General features: G+C 37.5%; 1 protein-coding gene across 13 annotated transcripts in view; it reads left to right on the top strand.

Moving 5' to 3' along the window:
* Positions 1 to 23,439, top strand: part of PROM1 (prominin 1) — a 62,882-nt gene that overhangs the window by 22,727 nt on the left and 16,716 nt on the right. For 6 of the 13 annotated variants that reach the window (XR_011682320.1, XR_011682318.1, XR_011682314.1 and 3 more), the window contains exons 3-12: positions 487 to 545; positions 3,472 to 3,498; positions 5,015 to 5,220; positions 11,855 to 11,975; positions 14,659 to 14,722; positions 17,041 to 17,130; positions 18,453 to 18,670; positions 19,088 to 19,162; positions 20,330 to 20,404; positions 22,147 to 22,304. Coding sequence is in view for 3 of the 13 variants with exons in the window: in XM_071447490.1 (XP_071303591.1) it covers positions 487 to 545; positions 3,472 to 3,498; positions 5,015 to 5,220; positions 11,855 to 11,975; positions 14,659 to 14,722; positions 17,041 to 17,130; positions 18,453 to 18,670; positions 19,088 to 19,162; positions 20,330 to 20,404; positions 22,147 to 22,304 (1,093 nt within the window). In the remaining 10 variants the exon portion in view is untranslated. Of the gene's footprint in view, positions 1 to 486; positions 546 to 3,471; positions 3,499 to 5,014; positions 5,221 to 11,854; positions 11,976 to 14,658; positions 14,723 to 17,040; positions 17,131 to 18,452; positions 18,671 to 19,087; positions 19,163 to 20,329; positions 20,405 to 22,144; positions 22,305 to 23,439 lie in introns of all 13 variants that reach the window. The other 7 variants (XR_011682322.1, XR_011682319.1, XR_011682317.1 and 4 more) reach the window with 3 other exon arrangements.

Here is a 23,439-nt window from a genome sequence, read left to right as displayed (position 1 = left end):
AAGACAATGATCTTCTTTGTACCCTTCAGTCAAGAAGTCATCATTAGCATGCTTGTTTTGCACATTATGTATCCAATGCTGTGTATATCATATGTGTATGTATATTTATGCATGTATGTACTTGGCATAAACATGAAGCAAAACTGATGCCCAAAACATTGTCCCGGTAATTGCTACATATGTGATAAACTTTTAATGATTTTATGGTATAGAGAAAGACCTCAGACAAACCTTCACTGTATTTTAGTAGCAACTGATTAATAGATAGAGAACCTGGCTATATTCCTGTGAGCTCATAAAACACTCAGTTGATTAGAAATGTTGTTACTATACAGATTTATGAGAATACTTACATGCTTGCCTATGCTGTTGATTGCTGTTCCTAATTTCATCTTGCCAACCTAACAGTAGAATTCATATTATTCTCTTTCCTCCGCTTTTATAAAATGTTGTTTAAAACTGTGGAATATTCTTGCTTATTTTCAGATCTCATCAGAAAACTAGCACAGCAGCAGTTTGGAAATACACAGGGCGATTATCAAAAGGTAAATTGTCTGTGTGTATCTGCATAAAATAATAAAAATTATGACTTTGAAATTCAGGTTTTTTTTCTAAACCAGGAGTTAGTATTTTAAAAGTATATTAACAGAATACAAATATGGATGTTTTGTAATAATAAGTATGATGTTTTCCTGAAAAATGTGAGACCAGTCATAAAGAAAATTCCACAAGCCACTGTAAAGAGACTACTCGTAGTTAAAGATGGCTTAAAAATTCCAGCTGTAATGGGATTGTTGCACAAAGATTGATGGCTCTTTGTATTGAAAAATCAGGTTTTATTTCAAAAACCCTAGGGAAAACCATTACTGCTTAGCTCTCATGTAAGCTTCACCTATTGTTTTCAAAAAGCTGAATTTGTATTATAAATATACTATTTATATATTAGCGAGAAGATGGAATGGAATGTGCATCTAAGTTTTGGGCTGTTCTGGAGCAGTGTTCCACTTCTGAATCAGGAGTTGAGTTTCTGCAGTAGAAATTGAACTGTGCCCAGGCAATGGCCAAGTTACTTCATATACGTGACTTGCTGCAGGTGTGCCTGTCAGGAGGGTGGGTGTGGTGTTTGCACACAGACACTGAGCTGTTGCTGTGACCAGGATGGCCTTACTGGTGCTTCTGTGTCTTCCCAGCAGCAAGCCTGTTTCTCGAGTAGCTTGAAAAGCTCTGCATGACATCCTGGTGTGTGGGTTTTGTTGTTGTGCTGCATCAAGTGACTCTTTCTGATCCCACCTGCTTGCTTGGTGGGACTCTAGAGACTGGTGCAGCACAGATTGTCCCTGCATCCCCAAGGAAAGGCTTGGAGGGGAGAGTCTCAGGACAAGACCTTTAGACTGTAGGTGGTATCCCTGACCACAAGCAGAGTATTTAGTAGCCAGTACGTAAGTCATGAGAAACCTGAGACTAGTCCTGTGTAGGTGATGTGATTAAAGTGTGGCAGTTAAAATACAGGAGTGCTTAAGAAGCAGAACAGATACAGGACATTCATCTGTACAAATTCTGATCTGAATACAGTGCAAAACCTTGAAACAGATTTGGAAAATGAAAATATATCAGAACAAGTAAGAGTGTGCTTCAAAAGACAGAAGCATCAGTGCGAATCAGCTGTGAAGCAGCCAGCATGGCTGTAGATATGCCCCTGGAAGAATTTCCAATGGAGACAGGGAAGTGTGAATGTTGCTGAAGAATGTGAATAAGTAGTTAGAACTGTTTGCCTGTGGTTCTGATCACTCAAATTCAGGAAGAATGGATTCAGACTAGGATGAGTTCAGGAAGTGTCCGTTAGGGTGATCTGGGAAACTTGTGGACCTTCAAGTGAAACTGGAAGAATTTGCTTAGCTTAGGAAAAGAGTTGATAAGGGATGTGTTTACTCTGTTGAAATATATATGGAGAGGAAGCACGAGGAAGAAGGTTCTGCTTCTTGGGCAAAATATAGGGCTAGCACTGAGGCATGAAGCCTGAAGTGGATGTGTGAGAAGACTTGCTCACCAAGAACTGAGAGCAGCCCTTCAGTAGCAGGAACAGGAAATCTGCTTCCCCTGTTTATCCTGTTAAATTTCTGCTGTTGTTCCTTTGTATCATTATTTTAACCTATTTATAGAATGTGTTAGTGACCCAGGAGACCCTTCCCTCTTCTGTGCTGTGTGTCCTAGTGTTCCCAGTTGGACTCCAACCATGAGCACTCCCCATGCCCTGCCAGGGGCAGCAGTCTGCCAGGTCAGCCCAGCAGCTGAGCCGTGCCTGCTCAGGGGAGCCAGCTCACTGCTGCTGCCACTGCTTTGCTTCTGCTGGGAGCTGCATGCTTGAGATGTTCAAAATCATACTTGGTACCAGATTGATAAGGGGGGGGAAGCACTAGTCATCCTCCCATTGATACAGGAGAAAATACGGTAATATGTTCAAAATATGATTTTGAACATTTTAAGTAGTACTGTACAGTAGAGGTTTCAAAAGGATGTGTGTGATGCTGATTAAAAAATTGCTAAAACTTGAACATTTCTGATTCTCACACATCAGACTTTGGGCTGAGGGGTCTTGCCATCTCTAGCTTGTCTGCTTTTCTTCCAGTTAAGAGAAAGGGGAAAGCACTGTCAGCTGTGAATTTGGCAGGCAGAGATAAAGGGGAAAATAAAATCTAAATTATATTTTATTATATTTATAATATAATGAAGGGGGAAATAAAATATAAATTATGTTTTATTATTATATTATAATTATGGAGACAAGGGAAATTCAGTTTTTCTGAAATTCTGTCATTGAATATTTAGTTTTCAGTGTTTTTCTGGTTCTACAGATTAGAAAATAGGTAAGCACTGTTAAATAGTTCAGTCATTCTTGAATGCCTTTTCTTTTATTCTTTTGAATAATTTAAATTGAACCTCTACATGGTTAATTGAAAGTGAGAATGAATTTTGTGTGTAATGTGTTAAGATCCCAAACTGCTACTGGAGCTACTAAAATAAAATAAGCACTGAGAAGAAAAAGTTAGTCAAGAATATCATATCAGTTATGACAGGTGGAATTCATGAAGAAATCACCAAACCACAAAATAATGCCATCTCTGGCCATCTGTGAGGTATATTGGGAATTATATGAAATAGATGCTCAGTGTGGAAGTAACTGCTCTGTCATTGTTTTAAGATGAAAGTATTTGTTGGACAAATCCTAGATTCCTTTCATTCACCAAGGAAACCAGAAAAGAGCTACTATGTATTTTATTGTAAATATTTTTCCATAATTATTTAATGGTGCTTCTGTGAATTATTTTACTTTAGTGGCTTGTTTGTTATTGTTTCTGTGTTGTTAACTGTTATGATCTAGTCATGGTTATTTATTCATTATTCATGGGATTTGTTTTTTGCGCATGCTGCCTGTGTGTTATACACATTCTCCATTTGTTTTGACTTCCACAGCCAGAAAATGTTGTCCTGACTCTTCAGGTAATGTCTTATGGTAGATGTACAGTTGTGAAAAGAAACTAACCTTGTCTGCACTGCTGTTAAAACATCCACAGTCATTTTTAATGTTACTTTAAATACTGTTTTTCCATCTAACCTATCTTAAAATAACATGCTGTCATTTAATTTTTGAAGCATTCAGCTACATAGAAAACAGTGATTCTTTAGCAAAATCCAGCCAAATTCTTCTTTCAAACATGCAGTTCATAGTCTTCAGAAGGAAGCACAAGTTTTAACAAGCAGTTAATAATAATAATTAAAAGAGTAGTTTTCATCTTAGAATTGTTAATTAGGGCAGAAATTTGCAACTCTGCTTATGGTGGTAATTGCTGTATTTGGCTCAGTTGGTAATTAGGGATTGTGAGGAAGGGCATCAGCAAAGCTGGAACTAGAGCATGATTGATATCTTGTGAGAAAATGTAACTTATTTTACAGGACAGTTATGTAGCCTCAGTTTCATCCTTTTGCTGCCAAGTTGCCCTTGTGCTGGTGGATCTGTAAAACAGCAAAGGACTCAAAGTACTAGTGTGAGAATTAGTTCTCCTTAGACTGGGAAAGGAAAGGAGAAGACGCATTTCCCAGGGGAGAAGGACTCCTGAGGCATGCCCACACTGTGCTATCTCTGTGCACATTCACCTCCCTGGCCTGGTTTCAGCTGGGTTGTGTTTTGAGCAGAGGGAAGCAGCATGGCCAGCTCACAGTGTGTCCCCTGGGAGCCACATTGCCTCGTGCAGGGCCCTGCCAGGGCTGCCTGGCCCAGCTTCTTGGTCCTGGGGCTCTTGCAGTGTGAAAGCAAGTCAGGGTATTGCATTGCATCGTTCCCTTTCGCTCCTGGCAGCTTTGGAAAGCATCCTTTTAGCTGCTGCTGCCTTGCTGTTTGGCAGCAGAATAAATGTCTTTACCTGAGAGATCTTAAAATCTGTCTGCTTCTTCATGTTTTCCAGTCCCTAAGCAGGACTAAATTCAGCCCTTTGGAGTAACCCCTGCCATTGTAATCAATCATCCAATGAAATACTTCCCTCTGGGGTTTAGATGAATTTTTCTACTCTAATTGAATGAAATGGAGAAAAAGCGAAGCCTCCTTTTCCCCTGATGAGGTGTTGCTCTAGTTAGCCTTGCTGACATTTGTGGAGCTTTTTTGGAAACAGATGTGATAAACAGTACATTCGTGGTCTGGGAATTCAGATGTGTTCATTTTTAACCATTGCACTGATTGACATTTATTTTTTGTGAGCCTACTTCTCTCTTAGCACTCACTCTTGTAGTTTGCCTAGCTAATACTCTAAGAAAATAATTATTAGCTATCAGTATCTACAACATTATGTATCTTTTTGTTAGAAAAGTTGTCAATAATTGACAAAATACACCAATTCCATAACCTCAGTAACTCAGTAGATGGTTTAGTCTGTAGTTTGATTTTGAATTCTTTGCTCTATGTTGATTGCAGTTACTGTGTGATACCTACCTGCTGTTACCACTATTTTTGTCTGAATTACAGGCCATCTACTATGAAATCGGTTTTATAGTCTCCGCAGCCTTGGGATTGCTATTTATTTTGTTACTGCCTCTTGTGGGACTTTGCTTCTGTATGTGTCGTTGCTGTGACAACTGTGGTGGGGAAATGCATCAAAGACAGAAGAAAAATGCTGACTGTCAGAGGAGCTGTTTTGCAACATTTCTTTTTGTTGCTTCTTTAATAATAAGGCAAGTGTGATAAAGAGAACAATATGAACCTTGGTATAGCACTTATTTTGCAGTGTCATATGACAAATCATATTACTGTGTTAGCCTACAGGTGCAGAAATTATTGCTTATTAAAGAAAATGTAACTGCATTATGAAAAATGCTGCCACTGTTGCTATTGTTGGTACTTAATTGAGCAGAATATAGGTGTGAAACAAACAAAAAATGATGTATGTATTGGACAAATGACACTTTTGCCAGTCTCAAAACAGTAGTTGCAGAATGTTGCATTACACTTTTGAGCACAGGAGACTGTACCCTGTGTTCAGCCCCCATCCCATAGAGAACCTCAGATACCACATACTGCTTTGTTCTTGGGAGTGCTGGGGTGGTGAAAAAAGCAAGTAAGTGATTTCCTCCAGTAGTTGCTGTACTCCAGATATTTATACTAGTTCAAAACAATGGGTTTTCTTCTGGGTCCTGTGTTGTTTAAACCATGCATGCACTCCTTGTAAATCCTGGAGTTTGGAGACATTTTTGCACTGTTGGTGTTAGGACTGTACTCCTGTGCTGGGTATGTAATGGGTGATGAGGAACTACAATCAAGATTTCTTCCAACTTTCAAAATACATTGTTTGTCTTCAGGCTTTCTGTTTTCCTTTAACTTCTTCATGTTTTCACCTGCCTACTATCCTTATTTTGTGATTATATTAAAGAAGAAAAAAAGTGTTTTGATCTATACAGTGTGACTGTTCAGTCATATGGGATGTACTTTGTCACTTTGCTGTAATCTAAATTGTTTTTTTTTTCTATTACTGTGTGTCATGACAAATGGTGACCTTGCTTACACTCAAACAGGGGACAGGCTGATATCAGATATGGGAACATGCTCTTTTCTCCCAAACATCCCTAACAAATGTGACCCTCAGGAATTTGAAAACTCCTAAACTGAATGGTGTAGGGTGATACGTGCATCCCTGCCATGATGACAGGACAAAAGTCCTTTATGGTTCAAGTGTGCCTTGAAGACAGTAAGTTATTAAATTACCATTCAACATGTTGAAACTGGAGGTAGGTCACAGAGCTTGCCAGCTGTCTTTCCACCACGTTGCAGAATGCTGTGTTGCAGCATGCTGCTTTCTGGCTGTAATGACTGGGGAATGTTGCCTGTTAGTAGAAAACTTAAGATTGTCCCCCTTGTTGGTCTGTTTAACCTGTGCCTTTGCTGCCAGCTATCCTTGTGGGATTAAGCACAGCCAGCAAGGGCAAGTGATTCTTCCCAGGTCTTGACTGGCAGATCAGTGATCCCTAGTAATATGCTTTCCAGAACTAAGGAAATTGCCTCTTTAGTGTCTCCTTTCCCTCCCTTTTTTTTATGAGACATCATGATGTATCAGATGCTTACCCTAAGTGGGGGGTCTTGCCTGAAATCACTCTGAAGGTTGAGTAGAGATGATCCCATATGAGGACTCCCTGCTTAAGTCTCTAATGCTGTGAGTGATGTGCAAGGCAAGATAGAACTTTATAAGGCTAATATTACTGATCCCAGACTGACTGAGGGCTCACGTCTCCAGTGTGCTCTGTACAAAGAGAGGTTCTCCTGCCCTTCCTGGATCTTCTTCAACCAGTGACAAGGAGATGCTGTGCCTGTATCCCTTTAAGCCCATGTCAGGTTGCTTACTGCTGTGCTGTAGCACAAAAGGACACTCATACTGGTAGCCATGGCCCCAACAAAAAATACTGGAGGAATTCACTTAAAACTGAGGTTTACTTAAAACTGTTTCTAGGTGTCTTGTACTGTACTCAGAAAGTATCCTTGTGGTGATTTTTTTGTGGAAACGTTATTACCTGCTTTTCCCCAAAGTTTCTATGCAGTTTCAGCCTAGGTGGAAGGTTTACCTGTAATTCTTCCCAAAATCATGCTTCTCAAGGACTGTGCCAGAGCTGAATATGTAATAATAATAATAATAACCAGATAATAATGTAATAATAACAACAACCAGAAGAATTTAGTCCTGTGTGAGTAAAATGCTTATGGATACTTGCAGACAGAGGCAAAGGAATGAAAACTTGAATGATCTCTATCAATACAGGGTTACATTGAGATGTGCAATGAAATTACTAAGGCAAGCCCTGTCATTGTTTTGGTATAATTTAAGTTCATGAAGCACGAGAGGCCTTCTCTGGGAGTAGAGCTCCCAAACCCCTGCCAGGAGACTGGAATGCTACAGACTCCTTTACCCTGAGCTGTGCTGCTTCAGAAGATGCAAGGCAAGCCAAGATTGGCATCCCACAGAGTACCCTGAACCCACACCTCTGCCAGTGGAGCTTTGCTTTAAAGGCACTCCTGTGGAACCTGCACATAGACAGCTGCTAGAAGGCCTGGGAAGGTTTCTAGCGGGTGGATTTCTTCAGGATTACCATCTAAGTGTGTGTTCTCTATCTTCTCCCTCTCTCTTACAGTGCCAGATATTCTGGGATTCTCTCATTGAGCCATTTTTTCCCTTTTTTTTTTTTTTTTTTCCCTATCCTAGATATGGAAAAATGGTTTCAAATTGGTTTCTTTCATTGGCTGGGAAAGACAGGTTAAATGCACAGTGAAGAGTATTGGTAGGGGAAAGACTCTGATAGTGGAGCTTGCAATGAACTGTGTATCTAGGCAACAGCTCTAGAAAACTCTAGTAATGTGGGGATGGGTTTTATGTGTGTCAGGATGCAAGTTCACACTGACATACATGTGCTGTTAATGCAGGATTTTAGAATGTCTCAGCCAGTAGATTTTACTAATGAGGAACATTTCTTCTCACTTTTCCACTGATGTAGTGCTCTGTAATTGGAATGAGATTTTAGACTCCGCTTATTGGGGTGGTGTGTACAGGAAGTGTAAGTTTGGGGGTTTTTCTTTCAGTTTAAAAAAAGGATTCAACTAGATCTGCTTTCTGCAGGTGGTGCTTAAGTGAGAAGTATGCTTTCCTCAAGGAGGGGTATAAGAAAGAAGTTGGAAAATCTGTGATTATATATGCAGTTGTTTATCTTAATAGGCCTTTAGGGTGTCATTTTCAGTACATACACTTTCTGTTTGAAATATTTCTTTATAGATTGAGTCAAAAATACATGCAGTGTTTTGGTAGTTCACTGCCTTTATACATGAGAGTATCCCTACAAAGTAGGATTCTATTGCTAAAGAGCAGAGGATGTAGGAATAATCTGTCAAATACATAGCTAAGTAGATTTGATATTCCAGACTTAAGTAAACAATTATATTATTTTCTTCAAATGTTAACTGAAAGTTTAGGGACAGAGACCTGCTATTATATCTTACTCACTAGTCATCTGCAAGCTTAGGCAAGCATGTTTTCTCTGGGAAAGAAATAGAATTTCATTAATTCTTGCACATTATAAAGGCAAGGGAAGAACATTTGATTTTTAAGAAAGCATATATTGCAATACCAAATTTGCTGGTGATAGAAAATGTTTTGGTTATTGCATAGGAAAACACATAGTCAGTTTTCTGTGCCTCCAAGAGAGGCAACAAGAGAGCTTGTGTTATAACCTCTTTTTTTTTGAAGTAATGGATGTTCAGGAAAGTCAAGTCTGGAGGAAGGAAATGGTATTTGGCATCTTGGCAAGTACCTCATCAGGCTTCACATTTGTCCTCTTGGCTTTGTAGGATAGGTAATACACATTGTTCAGAACCCGGAAATCAATAGTATGTGAAAGAATTGGTGGAAAAGTTGAGACAGAAATCTCTATTCCATAATTTTTAAAAATTATTTATCTGGTAGCGAGGAAGGGGCTATTCTTCTAGTATGTAAATGAGCTCAAGGTTTCTATTTTGTGCTTGGGTTCCCCCCTGCAACTGGTTTAGTAACATTTATATGCATCTGTGAAACCTGGCAAGAAACTTGAGTGTGGAATATTGGACTCCTGAAGAATTGTTAAAAGAATTTTCTTAACCTGTCACAGAAGTGGCATGTCCTTTTTATTCCTGCTTTATGACTTTCTCCTCATAGCTGCTTATTGAATGTTGACTGAAGGCTCAGTTACATAATAAATAGATTTTTCCTCTCATGTTGTGTGTTTGTTTAGTTACAGTCAGAGTATAGTCAGAGTACCTTGGCTGCTTGAAGTATCTCCATTATCTTGTTTCTTCCCACTCTTTCTATTTAGGAAGCTGAAGAGAAAGATGTTGTGCTGAGATCTTACAAAGTACTGTTTTGTTAGCTCCAATTGACCTTTCTGATCTCTGAGCATAGAATCCAAAGGATAAAAATGCTGTCTGTCTAAAGAATGAGGATGTGGTCATAAACTCTGAGCCTCAGAGCAATATACATGTTTGCTTTTCCTGATAGCTTGAGATTGTTTGTCTTCTCATTGACAAAGAAAAGCGAAAAACATTTTGATAGCAATTGCCATCACAGTAGAGTGAAAAGAAATAATATATTGCCTGTATTCAAAATTAAACAGTTTACTATGCTTGTCATAGAATTATAGAATGGTTTCAATTGAAAGTTACTCAGTTCTTTGGTATTTAGGCATCCTGAGTTCTCAGTCCTTGTGAATGACGATAATAGTGTCTGCTTGAGTGTTGATCATAGTGGCAATGAAACGATGCCATTTGCTGTAGGTTAAGGAGGAGGATAAATGTGTGTGTCCCTTTGTTCCTTAGTGACTTCTGGAAGGTTAATTAACAGCCAGGTTTGAAGACATAACTGTGAAATTTTGAGTAGAGAAGCAACCACTTTGTCAGTCTCTGTCATCCTGTAATGAATATTTTTGGATATTGAAAGAAATGTAAACATAGGAATCCTAATAGATCTGACCTGTAGCATATAGTCCTTCCCTTTCTCCCTGTGAGCTGCTTTGAAATTGAAATTAGAATTTTCCTTCAGAAAGTATTTTTCAGAGCAAGAGCAACAGAGTTGAAGACATGGAAAACCTTATTGGCCTGACTGACTTGAAGCCTCCCTAAGGCTTCAAGTGGCACTCCACAGTGCCTTCTAGTTAATATTTTTGAGCTGAATCATTGACCACAGAGCTGTTCCAATTAAGTAGATATCCCAATCAAACACTGTCTTTATGTGCAGTTCTGTTAAGCAAATAAAATACTTGGTTAGTTGAAAACAGTAGAAGTTCTTGCACATATGACCAGTTTTATGAGGAGAACAAACCTTAACATTGTTTGGAAAAGCTAAAGTAGGAAAAGCAAAATAAAGATGAAGGTTTGGTATTGATTCACTGAAGAAGGAGATGAGCATCATAAATCAGGGTGTTTACTCCTGTCTTGCCAGGATACACAGGTCATGTTATTTTAGGTACCTGTTAGCTCTCCATCATTTCATTTATGTGGCTGTATTATGGCTGCCTTTGAATGCATATTCTTTGGAGCAAGAGTTAGACTTAGCATGTATCTTTTTCCCTGTAGAGAGCCTGGATTAGTTTCTGTAAGTCTGATTTAAAAATACTAGTGTCTAAGTCTTCTGGACACCCCAGCTTAGGATGTTTGACAGTTGAGCAGGAGTACAGTACCATTTGTGTTAGGAATTCCCCTCCCATGTGTTGGGGTGTCCATAATGGCCTTTCGGGGTACTGCCTCTCTGTTGAATTGCAATATAAAGCAAGAGACTTATCGCATGTGCCAACCAGGAATTGCCTGTAGCACACCTGACTGCAGCCTCAAGGCAGTATTGATATATTCCTCTTTGGGGATATATCCTGCCTGTGGTGAGTGCATCTCAGCCTTCTGCTGGTTCAATCTCAGAGTTAGTGCTTAGCCCATCAGATGAGTTTGTAGGCAGCCTGGTTTTGGAGCTATTACCACTCTGGTGGTTACTCTTGACTTTTCTGGTACTTGTCTGCAAGGCTAGCTGTGAATATGAGATGTCTAAAAGTCATCCTTCTCTTTAAGTCTGTTTTACACCTAAGCTAAACAAAAAACTAAGGTTCATGTATGATAAGAGATCCTTAAAGTCTCTCATGGAACCTTTAATTGCCTTTTAACTTACTGTTTGTGCAGATGTGCCATGCCATAATGAGAACTTTACAATGAAGAGTGATCAAATAGAAAATAGTCATCAGCAGTGCTGACAAGAAGTCTAACTCACTTTCCACCTTTTGTTTTAGTATCAGGAAATGCATATTATTTTAGCATTAATATGGACTATTTGTGTGCTTTTGAATGATCCATGCAATTATGTAAATACATTGTGTTATTATGAATAAACCTTGCTGAAGTTATCAAATGAAAAATACTGCTTTTCACAGTTAACTGGCAAACATTTGTTTATAGCTGTGTCAAGGTTCATGCTACTTGTAAAAGACCCTAATGTTTCTAAGCCTCATACAACTTACTTAGGCTATATACACATTTTCTGACAGTACCCATGCAAATGCAGTAGTAGTTGTACATTAATAACTTCAGAAGAGTTTGGGGTAACATTGCTTTTCCTTTCTTTTTTTTGAATTAGTACTATAATATTGGCCCTTTTGGCTCAGTCTTACAGTCTGCTTCCTGGTGTATGTGAGAACCTGTAGTAATTTATGGAGACCTTTCTTTTGATAATACTGACTTTTTTTGGCTATAATTTTTTGATTCTGTCTTATGTTAGAATATGCACTTACACTAACAAATATCTGTTATCTATATTTTTTGTAGTGTTGGAGTGCTCTGTGCATATGCTGCCAACCAGCATTTAACTAACCAAGTCCGAGGAGCAAAGAAACTGGTTAACAGTAATTTTAAAGATCTGAAAATTTTCCTTAACGACACTCCAGCGGTAAAGAACTTTTTCTTTATGGGGAATGATGGTGGGAGGGAAGAGGTGTAAATAAGAAATACTGCAGAAAATCATTCATTCTTTCTTTCTGTATATCTGCAGTATTTTCTATTTTTTTTTGTATATCCACTCACTAAGTAGAATAAATGGTGCAAGGTAAGATGTTTTCACATAGCAGTAAGGGCTTAGGAGTTACCCTGATGGATCAGCATTGCTTGAACAACTTCTGAGCTGCACTTTGGGAGTTAGCTGCTGTGATGCTTGTAGGCCCTTTTCCTCCTACTGAACTCGTGTAGATCACATGCAGAAGATAAATAATTTGGAAAAAAAGATTTTAAAAGGAAAGCATTAAAAAAAAAAAAAGTATGACATGAAACTTGGATTCCTTGTTGCTCTTTCTTGTTTCCTTGTATTTTGGGCATAGTTCTATGGGCTTTGGGACAGAGCCACAATAGCTTCTTTTCCAGGAATATTTTGTTTTTCTGTAAACTAAAGTCACACTGTACCATACTTAAGAGGAAAGATTATTTTCTTTCAAATTTTCCTTAGAGTTCCATAAGCAGTCCTCTGCATATCTTGTTTTGTGTTGGAAAAAAAAGAAAAAGCTAGTTAGGAAGACTTGTAGACAATGTGCAATTTCAGTTCTTAGTGAATTTATAGGGGGCAAAAAAGTCTGACATTTATATTACCTTGGCTTTCATTAATTTTAATTATTTGAATTCAATTTTATTAATCTGTTTTACTTCCATGTGACTGATAAATTAGAAATAGGTGGAATTCATGCAGTTATGTGGAATCCACAAGTGTGGTAGCATCCCAGTCACAGTAATTCTGGAGTGCTTTTCTGCTCACCAGGGCTGTGTGAGAACAGGAGAGGCCTTGGGAGGGGCCTCAAATGTTTTCCTATCTGGAGTTGTTCCCCAGACTTTTCTGTGTGTGGTGTTGTGACAGATGGGTGCAGAGGTATATGGGAAGAAGTGGAGGTCATGCCAATAATCCCTCTTGAAACAGAGTGCTTTTGGTCAGTCTGGAGCTGATGCTGGGCACAGAAGGATCAATACAGTCACATCAGAAACCACCAGAGTCCCCTTGACAGTGTTCTGGCAATCAGGAACTTCAGAGGAGAAAATCTGTTAGGTAGAAGTAACTACTTGAATAGAGGGAAAAATACGCACTAGCTAAAATGTTAATAAAAACACTTTATAATTAAATTTAAAAGTGTCAGGACTTGAACACTTCTGCCAGAGGTTAGGCAAAATCTCGGTAGTTTTTTAGTTTCAGTGTGGTATTATTACCTTTCCTTTTTTAGACTTGGTATTAATGCAGTCGTCAGCTGTATCTCATGAGTCATTTTGGCAGATGAGGTGCATGAGTATCATGTATACACACACATTTGTAAGAACTTCTTGAGGAAAGGAGAAGAGCTACAGTTTGTTGAAAAAAGTTCTAGTATCCAACTAATTGTCTGTAAAGCTCAGAAATTTGAACTGATGTCCTTGACTCATCAGTATGAGGTGTGTACAGGATATAAGAGGATTTGTAAAAGAAGTCCTGTGTTAAGAGTTCATGTCACAGGAGATTTGCAGACTATGAGTATTGAGCAATAACACTATTAGTCATACAGAATCACCTTTTGTCTGGGACATTGCTGGAGACAATGCAAAACCTTTGAAACCTGTATCCCTGCTAAATTTTAGTCCTTTGGTTAACCTAGGTAGACCAAAATAATAAATAAGCAAAAATATGCCTACAGGCCTTCTCAGTAAGAAACTCAATTTTTTTTTTCTCCTGTGTTAGAAGAGGGAGATCCACTCCATACTTTGTCATTTAATTAGACTCACTAATCAATAGGTTGTTTCAAGGGTGGATTTTTTCCTTTTTTCATTTCACAGAAAGTTTGAGACTGCAAGCCAGATATACTTTTGTACACATTTGAATCATGCTTAAAATTGGAAATCCATTTCTCAAGTGTTTTAACCATTACACCATTTTAGCTTGATTGGGGTAGAATTCATTATTTTAGGCATGCAGATATCAATAATTTCTTTTCAAAGTTAGTGTAATTTTTCCACTTGGGATGGTTCTTTATTAGCCTTTTCTCCAAACCCAGGATTTGGTGGTAACTGAGTTGCTGGTCTACATTGTTATGGTGTTTTGGTAGAGCTCAAGTTGAGACTGGGCCAAATCCACCTGGGGGTAAGGAAAACTGCTTGTGTTAAGATAGAGCAGCTGACTCCTTTCCACAAGAGAAGCTCTGAGGGGCTGCCCAAATACAAATCTGTTGGCTTGGTGCATTGTTTCAAAATTGCCACCACATCAATGCCATGCCTTTCCATGAAGGAGGAACTCGTGCCAGAGAAAATCAAGTAACAGAGTTGAAGACATGGAAAACCTTATTGGCCTGACTGACTTGAAGCCTCCCTAAGGCCACAGTGCCTGCTAGTTAATATTTTTGAGCTGAATCATTGACCACAGGGCTGTTCCAATTAAGCAGATATCCCAATCAAACACTGTCTTTTTGTGCTGTTCTGTTAAGCAAATAAAATACTTGGTTAGTTGAAAACAGTAGAAGGCCAGTGATTTGCACACATATTTTGATTGTTTCAGAATGATTATTTGACACATTCAAAAGAGTTATTTTTTTCAGTTCTTTTAATAGTTTTTTAAATCGTTTTCTTCTCAGCAAATTGACTACTTGGTGAACCAGTACAACACAACTAAGGATAAAGCATTGTCTGACCTAAATAGTAAGTAATTTTATTTAAAGGGGATTAGCAATATATATTTAAAAGCTTCAATAAGATAATGTAATTAGCTCATAGTGCAAAGTGAAATTTCATTTATCAGAATATGGTTTTCAAATAGAAGTTCTGTTCTCAGTGGTAAATGAGACTAAAATCCTTTTTACAGGATGTTTCACAAAATGTTTCAGAGCTGTATAATGCATAGTATTTCCCAAAATAAAAGTACTTTATTAAATTATTATCCAGTAAGTCAGGCTAATATTTTATTTTCCTTTTCAGTTTGTAATATTTTGGAATGTTTGTCCTCACGTCTTAAAATTTGAGCCAAATATCAAGGAACAGAGCGACTAGCAGTTGTGATACTTCCAGGGAGACAGATCTCTGTTTAGTTTTCTTGTTCTACCTTTGTCCTCTCTTCAGCTAGGAGTTGAGTTATAAGCTTATCTTCTTTCTAAAGCTGCTTAATGTATTTGCCATTTCAGAACAAGCAGTTGAAGAGCAGGAGATAAAATTTGAATTAGAACTGCTGCACTTTCCCCTTCAGCACAGTTACAATATGAGGCATCATATTTCAAGCTCTCAGTAAACAAAAACAACCAGAAAACTGACTGGGTTTTTTTTTGTAATTTAAGATTCACTGTCCAAAATTCCTAATAGAAAGAGCTGACCATAATCAGTACACACAATGATTCAAGGTGCATTGTGTGCCAGGTGTTTATAAATGCATACAGGTTTCATTTTTGGATCAAGGGATTATTGCTGGGAGCAAACTGTGCAGCTGTGGCATTGTGCCACTTATAATAAATTGATTCTCATGTCCAGAATCTCTGCTTTTGTGTAGGTTTAAAATGTATATTAAAAGTAGTTTTCAATTCAGCCAACTTGGCATACCCTGAGGTTAATGTGTCTTGTCTATGTGAGGCTTTATTGCACATGGAATATGCCTGTGAAAGTAGTAGTAGCAGTAGGTAAGTAGTCTTCCTACTTAATTCTCAGCAGGAGCACTCTGGTCTAAAAAATAGATGTAATCTTTAAGTCTATGATAATAATAACAACAGTTATAATAAAAAATTGATGTTTGTATTTCAAGTATTAGCTTGAGGCTTCCCAGCCACTCCAAACTGAAATTTCAAATTAAATGTTTATTTGTTCTCAAGGCAAATTTATAATGTTAGTTAACAGATCCTAATGGGTCTGTGATGAGAGAATCATAAAATAAAGATAGCTTTTATTTTCTTGAAATATCAGAATTAAGTGTGTGACACCTGGGTACAGAAGGGTTTTTTCCTAAGGGAATCAACAGTATTAGGAATCTCTAGAGAACTGTAGCTGAGTTCAGTTTGCCTACCTTAAGGAAATGTGGAAAAGTGTTTAATACTTGGTAGAAGTTCTCAACTCAAGCCAAACATGATGGTGCTGACAGTAAGGGATGCTTCTGTAGCAGGCAGTATTCCCAACTCATCAAAAGGAAAACAACTGAAAAATCACTTTACTGTGATCTGATAATGGAGAGGACCTAGTGATTACCTAAAGGATGTGTCACATCAGAATGTTTCAGCCAGCTCTGCTCAGTGTTCCTCTGCTGCTTTGCTGAACCAAGGTTCATTTGTTTGTGGGCAGGGAGACTGGAGGGTTTGGAGGTGGGGGGAGCTGGGGCTGTGGTGTCTGTGCTGGATGTTCTGCATGAGGGTACAGGGGCTTAATGAGCTTAAGGGATTTCAGCAGGGCTGGCTTGGGGGTGACCTTGGTGTTGCTGGACACGTGAGGAACAGGAGAAAGGAAAAGAATCCACTTCTTAGTTTCTCTTGCAATATGAAAACTTAGTGTGCAGTGAAAGACTATGCCACAAAATTGCTGTTCAGATGCTGGACCACTTGAAGATAAATTGTGGAAAAAATCCTGTTCCCAAAAAAGTAGTAAATGCAATGAAATACATATTGTGGAGTTTGTTGAAACTCTTGTTTGTTTTTACCTATGTGGTCAAGTGTTAATGAATATTTTTCACCATATTTTGATTTACTTCTTTCATTTATAAACCTATAGCTAGCTAAAGCAGAACTGTGTCTCTGCATTACCTTCTGTCACTTAAGTTCTGACTGTCAGGCCTTAAAAAGAATTCAATAATTTATGTATATTCATATGTATATGTATGTATGAATGAAATTGTACACACACACATATATATATGTAAGCATACATATATGTATATACATAATACATGTGTTTGTTAAGTAAAGAGTCTGATAGCAGCTAGTTTAAGAGACAGTTTAAATTGAGCTAGTGTATCATGTGTTGGTTATTTTTATCTCTCCATACTACAGATGTTGGACCTGTGCTTGGAATCAGAGTTCAAGAACAGCTGGGAAAAGAAGTGCGTCCTGCACTTGATGCAGCTCTGACAATGGCAGGAGGTAAAGATGTACATGTTGTTGTATAATATTCTGTTGCCATGGTAAAACAGGCACAGCATGGGATAGCTTTGTGCAATACCATGACTCAACTTACCATTTTTCTACATGCCTGGATATTTATTTTAAACAGAGGATTTCACACATCTTAAGATGGATAAATATATTTAAAACCTAAATCAAAATGTATGTGCTATTGTTGACTTAGTTTTGGGAGTCAATGAATAGGGGTGAAATCTGAATTTCCTGCTGCAAGTTGCTGTCTCTTTCTGTTGAATATCAGGGAAACTAGGAAAACTGTCCTTTCAGAGTTGCATAATTATTATAGCCGTAAGTATTTGCAGATTAGGGATTTTTAGCCTGTACACTGCCAAGATTATTATGAGAGTGTTAGCCAACATTTCTTCATTATATCTTTGAGTTTGGTGTTGCTCATTCTTAGTTCTCTCCCTTTTTAGAGAAAATATTCCTTTATTATTTTTCCATTTAAGGCTTCTTTTTTCATGAATCAGATGCAGCTTACAGAGCAAAGGGCAGGCATCCATGAGCTTGAGTCACTTTGGTTTTGGTTTTTTTTAACCCATGAATTCTTTCTCATTCACTTGTCATCATTCTCCTTTTTTTGCTTTATTTCTCTTATTTTTCTTGAAGTCAAAGTGGAAAGGGCTATCAAAGGTAAAAACCACAATAAAACCTTGCGTGGTGTGAAGTGCACTTTGTTTTTGTAACTTTGTGTATTCTTAGTTGTGTCTGTGTGGTTCTTTGTTTACTGAACACCTGCTCAGTGTTTGGGGTTCTTTTCATTTTCTTTTGTTTGGTGTGATTGGGATGGAATCTAAAGCCAGGCAGTGTGGAACACTCACCAGTGCTTGGCTGATGGAACATGATCTCCTTACCTTTCATCTTGCAGCCATATGATTTGTGAGTTGGATTAGAAGGAAAATACTGAGAATACAATTTGATTGATATGGGCTTTTAGTTTCTAATGACCAAGTGTTAAAGTTCTTTACTGATACCACTGAGGAAGGAGAGGTAGGGAAACAGTAGGAAAGTGGGAAGTGGATGAAATACCAATAAAAGTAACCTGAGCACATTACTTTCTCTGTAGACAAGCATAAGTGGTTTATTTTTATATGCAATAAGTACATATTCTGTGCTAGAATTTTCTGTGCTAGGATTTTTCTGGGAAGGAGGCAGTAATTTAATCAGTATTTTTAAGATGATGATATCATTTATGCATGTACACTTTCTCTTCATGTCTGTACCTATAGGCTGCTTACTAACAAGTTTTTGTTTTTTTTTTTTTTAAATTCACATCTTTGCAGCCATCAGAGAAACAAAGGAAGCACTAGAAAATGTGAGTGTGTCTGTAGAGGTTTTGCAGGAGGGAACAGAGAGACTTCATGCAAACCTGACAGATGTTAAAATGCACCTGAGCAACACCCTCAATGACTCTGCGTGCAACGCAGCTCAGGCTGCCTCAACTTGCAACATCATCAGGAATTCATTAGCTCAGCTGAACATCAATGCCAATTTTAGTGGGGTAAGATCTTTTAATAATATTTTTCAGACTCTCAAAGTGAGAATAAGCCCAGTAGTACGTCTGACATTGAATAAGCCCAGTAGTATGTCTGCCATTCAGTCGCTTGGTGTGTGCTGTCACTTGTGATAAGTGACCTTCCCTTTTTCTGTGTTTCTAGGTAATTCCAGTCACTCTTTTCATCTTCTGTGTAGAAAAGGATAAAATGTGTGTCAAGCAGCTATGTTAAAGTGTGCTCTGGGCAGTGAAATAATCTGCCCTCCCAAAAATGCTTTGCTACAGCAGAAGTTTCACAAGTGTTTAGGAAGATTCTCCTGAAGATCACTTTAGTTTCTTTACCCTCTCTCCTAACTTTGAAGTATTTACTGAATTAGCAAAACTGCTACTTCAATATGACTCAGACATGTCTTTCCTTCCCAGTTGCCAGGTGTGAGCTTGCAACTTGCAAAGATCAATGATGTCCTTAAAATAGACCTTTCTAGTCTGGTTCAAAAGGTATGTTTCTTGACAGATTTTTAAACTCTTAATGAATAAACTGGGATATGTGTATCACTTGACTCCCCTTGGTGTCTCAAGCAGAATTCTTTTGTTGCCACCTCAACCTGCTTCATGGCTGAATATCTCTCATTGTTTGGCCAGGATTTAATGCTTGAAAGTTTGAATGCAGTCCTTTTTATCTCCAGGATAACACAAATCTAAAATGTTACTCAAGTTGTCTGCTTGAAAGAACAGTCCTTAAAAAATGAAAAGACAGAAACATGGATCCTGTAGAATGCTCTCTACTTTTTGGTTCCAACTAAAGAAATAAAAAAATCCATTGTTTTATTGTATTCCAGCTATCTTGAAATATTTATTTCAAATTCTTATGTGCATATTTAACATCTGGTGCAATGGACCAAGTATAATGGCTATTAGTAATTTTGCAAGACTTTACACAAAAAACCTATGCTTTTCACCTAGGGAAAGAATGGCTTAGTTTGAGAGGTTTAAAAATCTAGGAATCTGGAAACATGTGCTAGGACTAGAAGGCACTTTGTGAAACCAAAGGCTGTGTGTAGGGGTTGAGACCCCTTCCTGCTTCTGCATGGTCAGGCTTACCAGGGAGTAAGGCTTCAAGTATCCACTGCAGTGGTTTCTCCTTTCTGCCCAATTGAGCTGCTGAGCTTGGTCCCCAAAGTGTGGACCCTTCTCTCCCCTTCTCACTCAAGAAGGCATTGCCATATCTTTAGAGGCAATTGGATTTCATTGCTTGCAATATGGATTTCGTGTTTGGAAGGCACAGATTGGAAACAGGAGGTGTCAAGCTGGTACAGACTAACTCCTTTCACTTTGTGAATCTTCATATGTTTGTGTTTGTGGCTTTTAGATGAGCTATAAGATCTGACAGGCAGAAAAGTTTGAGATCTGTGACTGATTCATGTGTATTTAAATACAGATTTTTTTTCCCTCTAAGGAATATTCTGGAGACCACACTATATCTGAAATATATTTAGAGTTTTGCTTTTACCTTTTCAAATATGCAGTGATAAACCGTATTTTTCCTAGTATTACCATATACATTTTAGTATGTGTATACTTTTGATCCTTAAATAAAAGGAAAATAACCTGCAAAAAATTAGACAAGGAGAAACATGGCATAATTTTTTCACCTGTTTTTCTTAGGGTTATGCAGCATTTAATGATACTCCAGACTTGGTAGTGAATCAAACCAGGAACATTTTATCAGGTGAGGCCAAACTATCTTTTCACTTTGTTTAATGTTTTTGTTTTCTTTTATTGGTAATAGATTTTTTTGCTAAATATCATTAAAAATGAAAATGTGAAATTTAACAATTTTTTAAAATTTGGTGCCAGAGGAAAAAAACATAGAAAGCAACTGTGTTATGATGAGGAGTCTAAATTAAATCTAAAAGTAGATTTTAGTGGTATTTTATTGAGGAGTTTTATCTGTTAGGCTTTTTACTGATCAAGTAATGAGAAATCTTGTGATCCTCACTTCACAGTGATGCTTTATTTGGTTGAAAAACGAATTTTCCTTGACCAATGTGTTGCTGACATATTTAGGAGTGTAATGTTAGGAAAGCTGACCCCCTCCTGCTGCTGAATTAAAATGTGGTAGATGGTGAAGTGAAAGTCAAATACGCCTTTAGGATAGCTGAAATAGTGTCTCAGTTGTTTTGTTACTTAGGCTTTACACTTTTGCTCTTTTCCTGTACCTGTATGGCAGTATAGCAAATGTATACTAATCTGTTCTAATTTTTATTCTTGCATTGTGGACCTGTTCTGCATTATATATAAACAGCTGTTCCTTGTAAGTTTTTCTGGTTTGTTTTGTTTTCTTCCCCTCCAGGGCAAAATGTAGCACAGTATACATTTTAGCATAGTGTACTGTGTGAACTTGCCTGTAATGAGCCAGTTTTCTAAAACTGATATTATATTTTTCGTTAGGAAATCTAGGGCAGACTTACTCATTTTCCATATCTGGGATGTGTAAACACAGACAAAACATCATAATTTATCTATTTATAAATTGTTGGGGCTTTGTTTGTATAAAAACTGAATTTGAGTTACAAAAGCAAATAAATAGGTTTACTAGGAAAAAATTGAATTTATCTGTAAACTTCTAAAAGAACTGTGATTTATTACATGATTGAATTTGAGGAGTAATCATCAAAACAGACAGAGGCTTGTCTAGTTGTGTTTTCAGAAAGAAGAAGTATTGCCTACCACAAAATTACAACCTGTAGTTACACATCCTGCTTTTTCAAGTATATTTCCAGTTGAAGGAAGGGAAGAGCATAGAGAAACTGCATTTTACACAGAGACAATATATATAATAAGTGAATTAATCATGTCTTTGTATATCTAAATAGTGTCTATCTAAACTGTAAGTAGAGGGTAGCATCTTAGGTCATAATCTGAGGGGAAAATGGCTTAATGGATTGTTACCTCAGGAGTGTTGCTAACTAATTGGAATGAGTTCATTTGAGTAATCTCTTTTAATAAGATTGAAAATTACTAGTATAGATTCTCAATATAGGCAGTCCAATTTCTGTCACAGTGTTGTATTCCCAAGACATGGAGTTTAAATAGATTCTGTTCTTCTCCTTTGTAAACTTGGTGGCTAATTGTCTTGCTCAGTGTTGACATTTGCAATATTGCATGAAAAGCAAGATTTAGGTTGGCTAGATAAAAAGTGACACATTCATTATAATGAGAGGAAGGAGGAAGATCTCTGGCTCAATGTCTGCATCTTGAACCATTAAACTGAATGCTAAAGCAAAGTGTGCATTTTGAAATGCCATTGTGCTATTTCAAAGCTTGATGCTTCTGTTGCCTGCTTGTGTTTTCCTCACACTTGTCTTCATGGCTTGCTTGTTTCATGTGGCAAATGGCTTAATAACATTTTATAATGCATAAATGGAATGTGAATTTCCTCTAAGGATCTGTAACAGTGAAATATGTTTGTTCTTTTAGACATCAAAAGTGTGCTGGAATCCATTGGTTCAAATATTACTACCTTCACAAGAGCGCTCCCTGTTCAGAAGATTTTGGCAGATTTGATGGTGCATCTTACACAGAGTGAGGCATATGTTCAAGATTATTTTCCACTAGTGGAGCAGTATGATTTTTACAGGTATGTACAAGAAGTAAGGCAGGAATGAAGTGCTAGCTGTTGTTAATACTTTGTATTATTTTAATGTTCTGTAAAGGAAAGTAAATGGGTAATGATGCACACAGTGAAAGAAAGATGTATAAATCAGTTGTTTGGTACTGGCATTTTGATAAAAGCAAAAAGCACAGCTAATCAACAACTGGATTGTATAATCAATAACTGGATCAATAACCAGCTCTTGTTTCACCACAGAGCAAGAGGTGGTTTCTGCTCTGTAGACCTTCAGGTGTTTTTCAGGAAGGATAGATACAGGCAGATGTCAAAGACACAACTCCCAAAGGAACTGATTATTTCATAATGCCAGGGTGACCTTTTATCTGGGTCTTGTTTCCATTGAGTTGGGATGAATGAGTGAATTCTGAGGGCAGAGGAGCAGAGAGGCCTTGGAGCCAATCCATTGTTACTGCACCTTTTGTACTGCAGAGCAGGAGTAGGAGGGATTCTGCTTCACACCTTGTAAATCCTCATGCACCTGTGCTTGTCCTTAGTGGTCTTTGTGGTTGATTTTACCTTGAGAAAAACATACTTCTTGAGACTTTTGTTTCTTACAGTTGAGTAACCTCATATTTTGACTTGTAAAACTTTTCATTTTCATACTATCTGTCTTTGTCCAGATTTAGCCATTTCTGTCCATTTTAGCTCACTAAATTCTCCCTACATTTTGTTTGATACTTTGCTTGACTTCCTAATCAATATTTGTTTCTGTTTTTGTGCCATAATTGGTTTCAGTGCTACAGAATGTGTGTTGCTGGGTTTAATGCATTGATAAATAAAAGTGAACAGAAAACTGAACTTTTAGAACCTTGCTTAGAATCTTACCTTTAGCCCATTTCTTATCTGACAGCTTTTGTGGTGAGCCTTAATTTGACAAATTTATTGATAATTTCATTGAAGCTCATACTACATTTAATCAAATATATTGTTTTATTCTGCTACAGGAGAATAAATCTCATCTATATGGCACTTAAATACCTGGTTTGTCAAACCTAACCTAACAGTACTTCAATTACAAATGAAACCAATAAGCCTGTAGCTGCCCAAATTACTTTCTATCTATTCTTTTCTTAATTACAGGTGCATTATTTGTAGTTCTTAA

This window comes from Agelaius tricolor, unplaced genomic scaffold, assembly GCF_023055355.1.
Source record: "Agelaius tricolor isolate 1412-34295 unplaced genomic scaffold, bAgeTri1.0.p SCAF_24, whole genome shotgun sequence".
NCBI classification, from domain to species: Eukaryota; Metazoa; Chordata; class Aves; order Passeriformes; family Icteridae; genus Agelaius; species Agelaius tricolor.
Note: the sequence above shows the minus strand (reverse complement) of the source record. Positions and strands in the feature narration are given on the sequence as shown.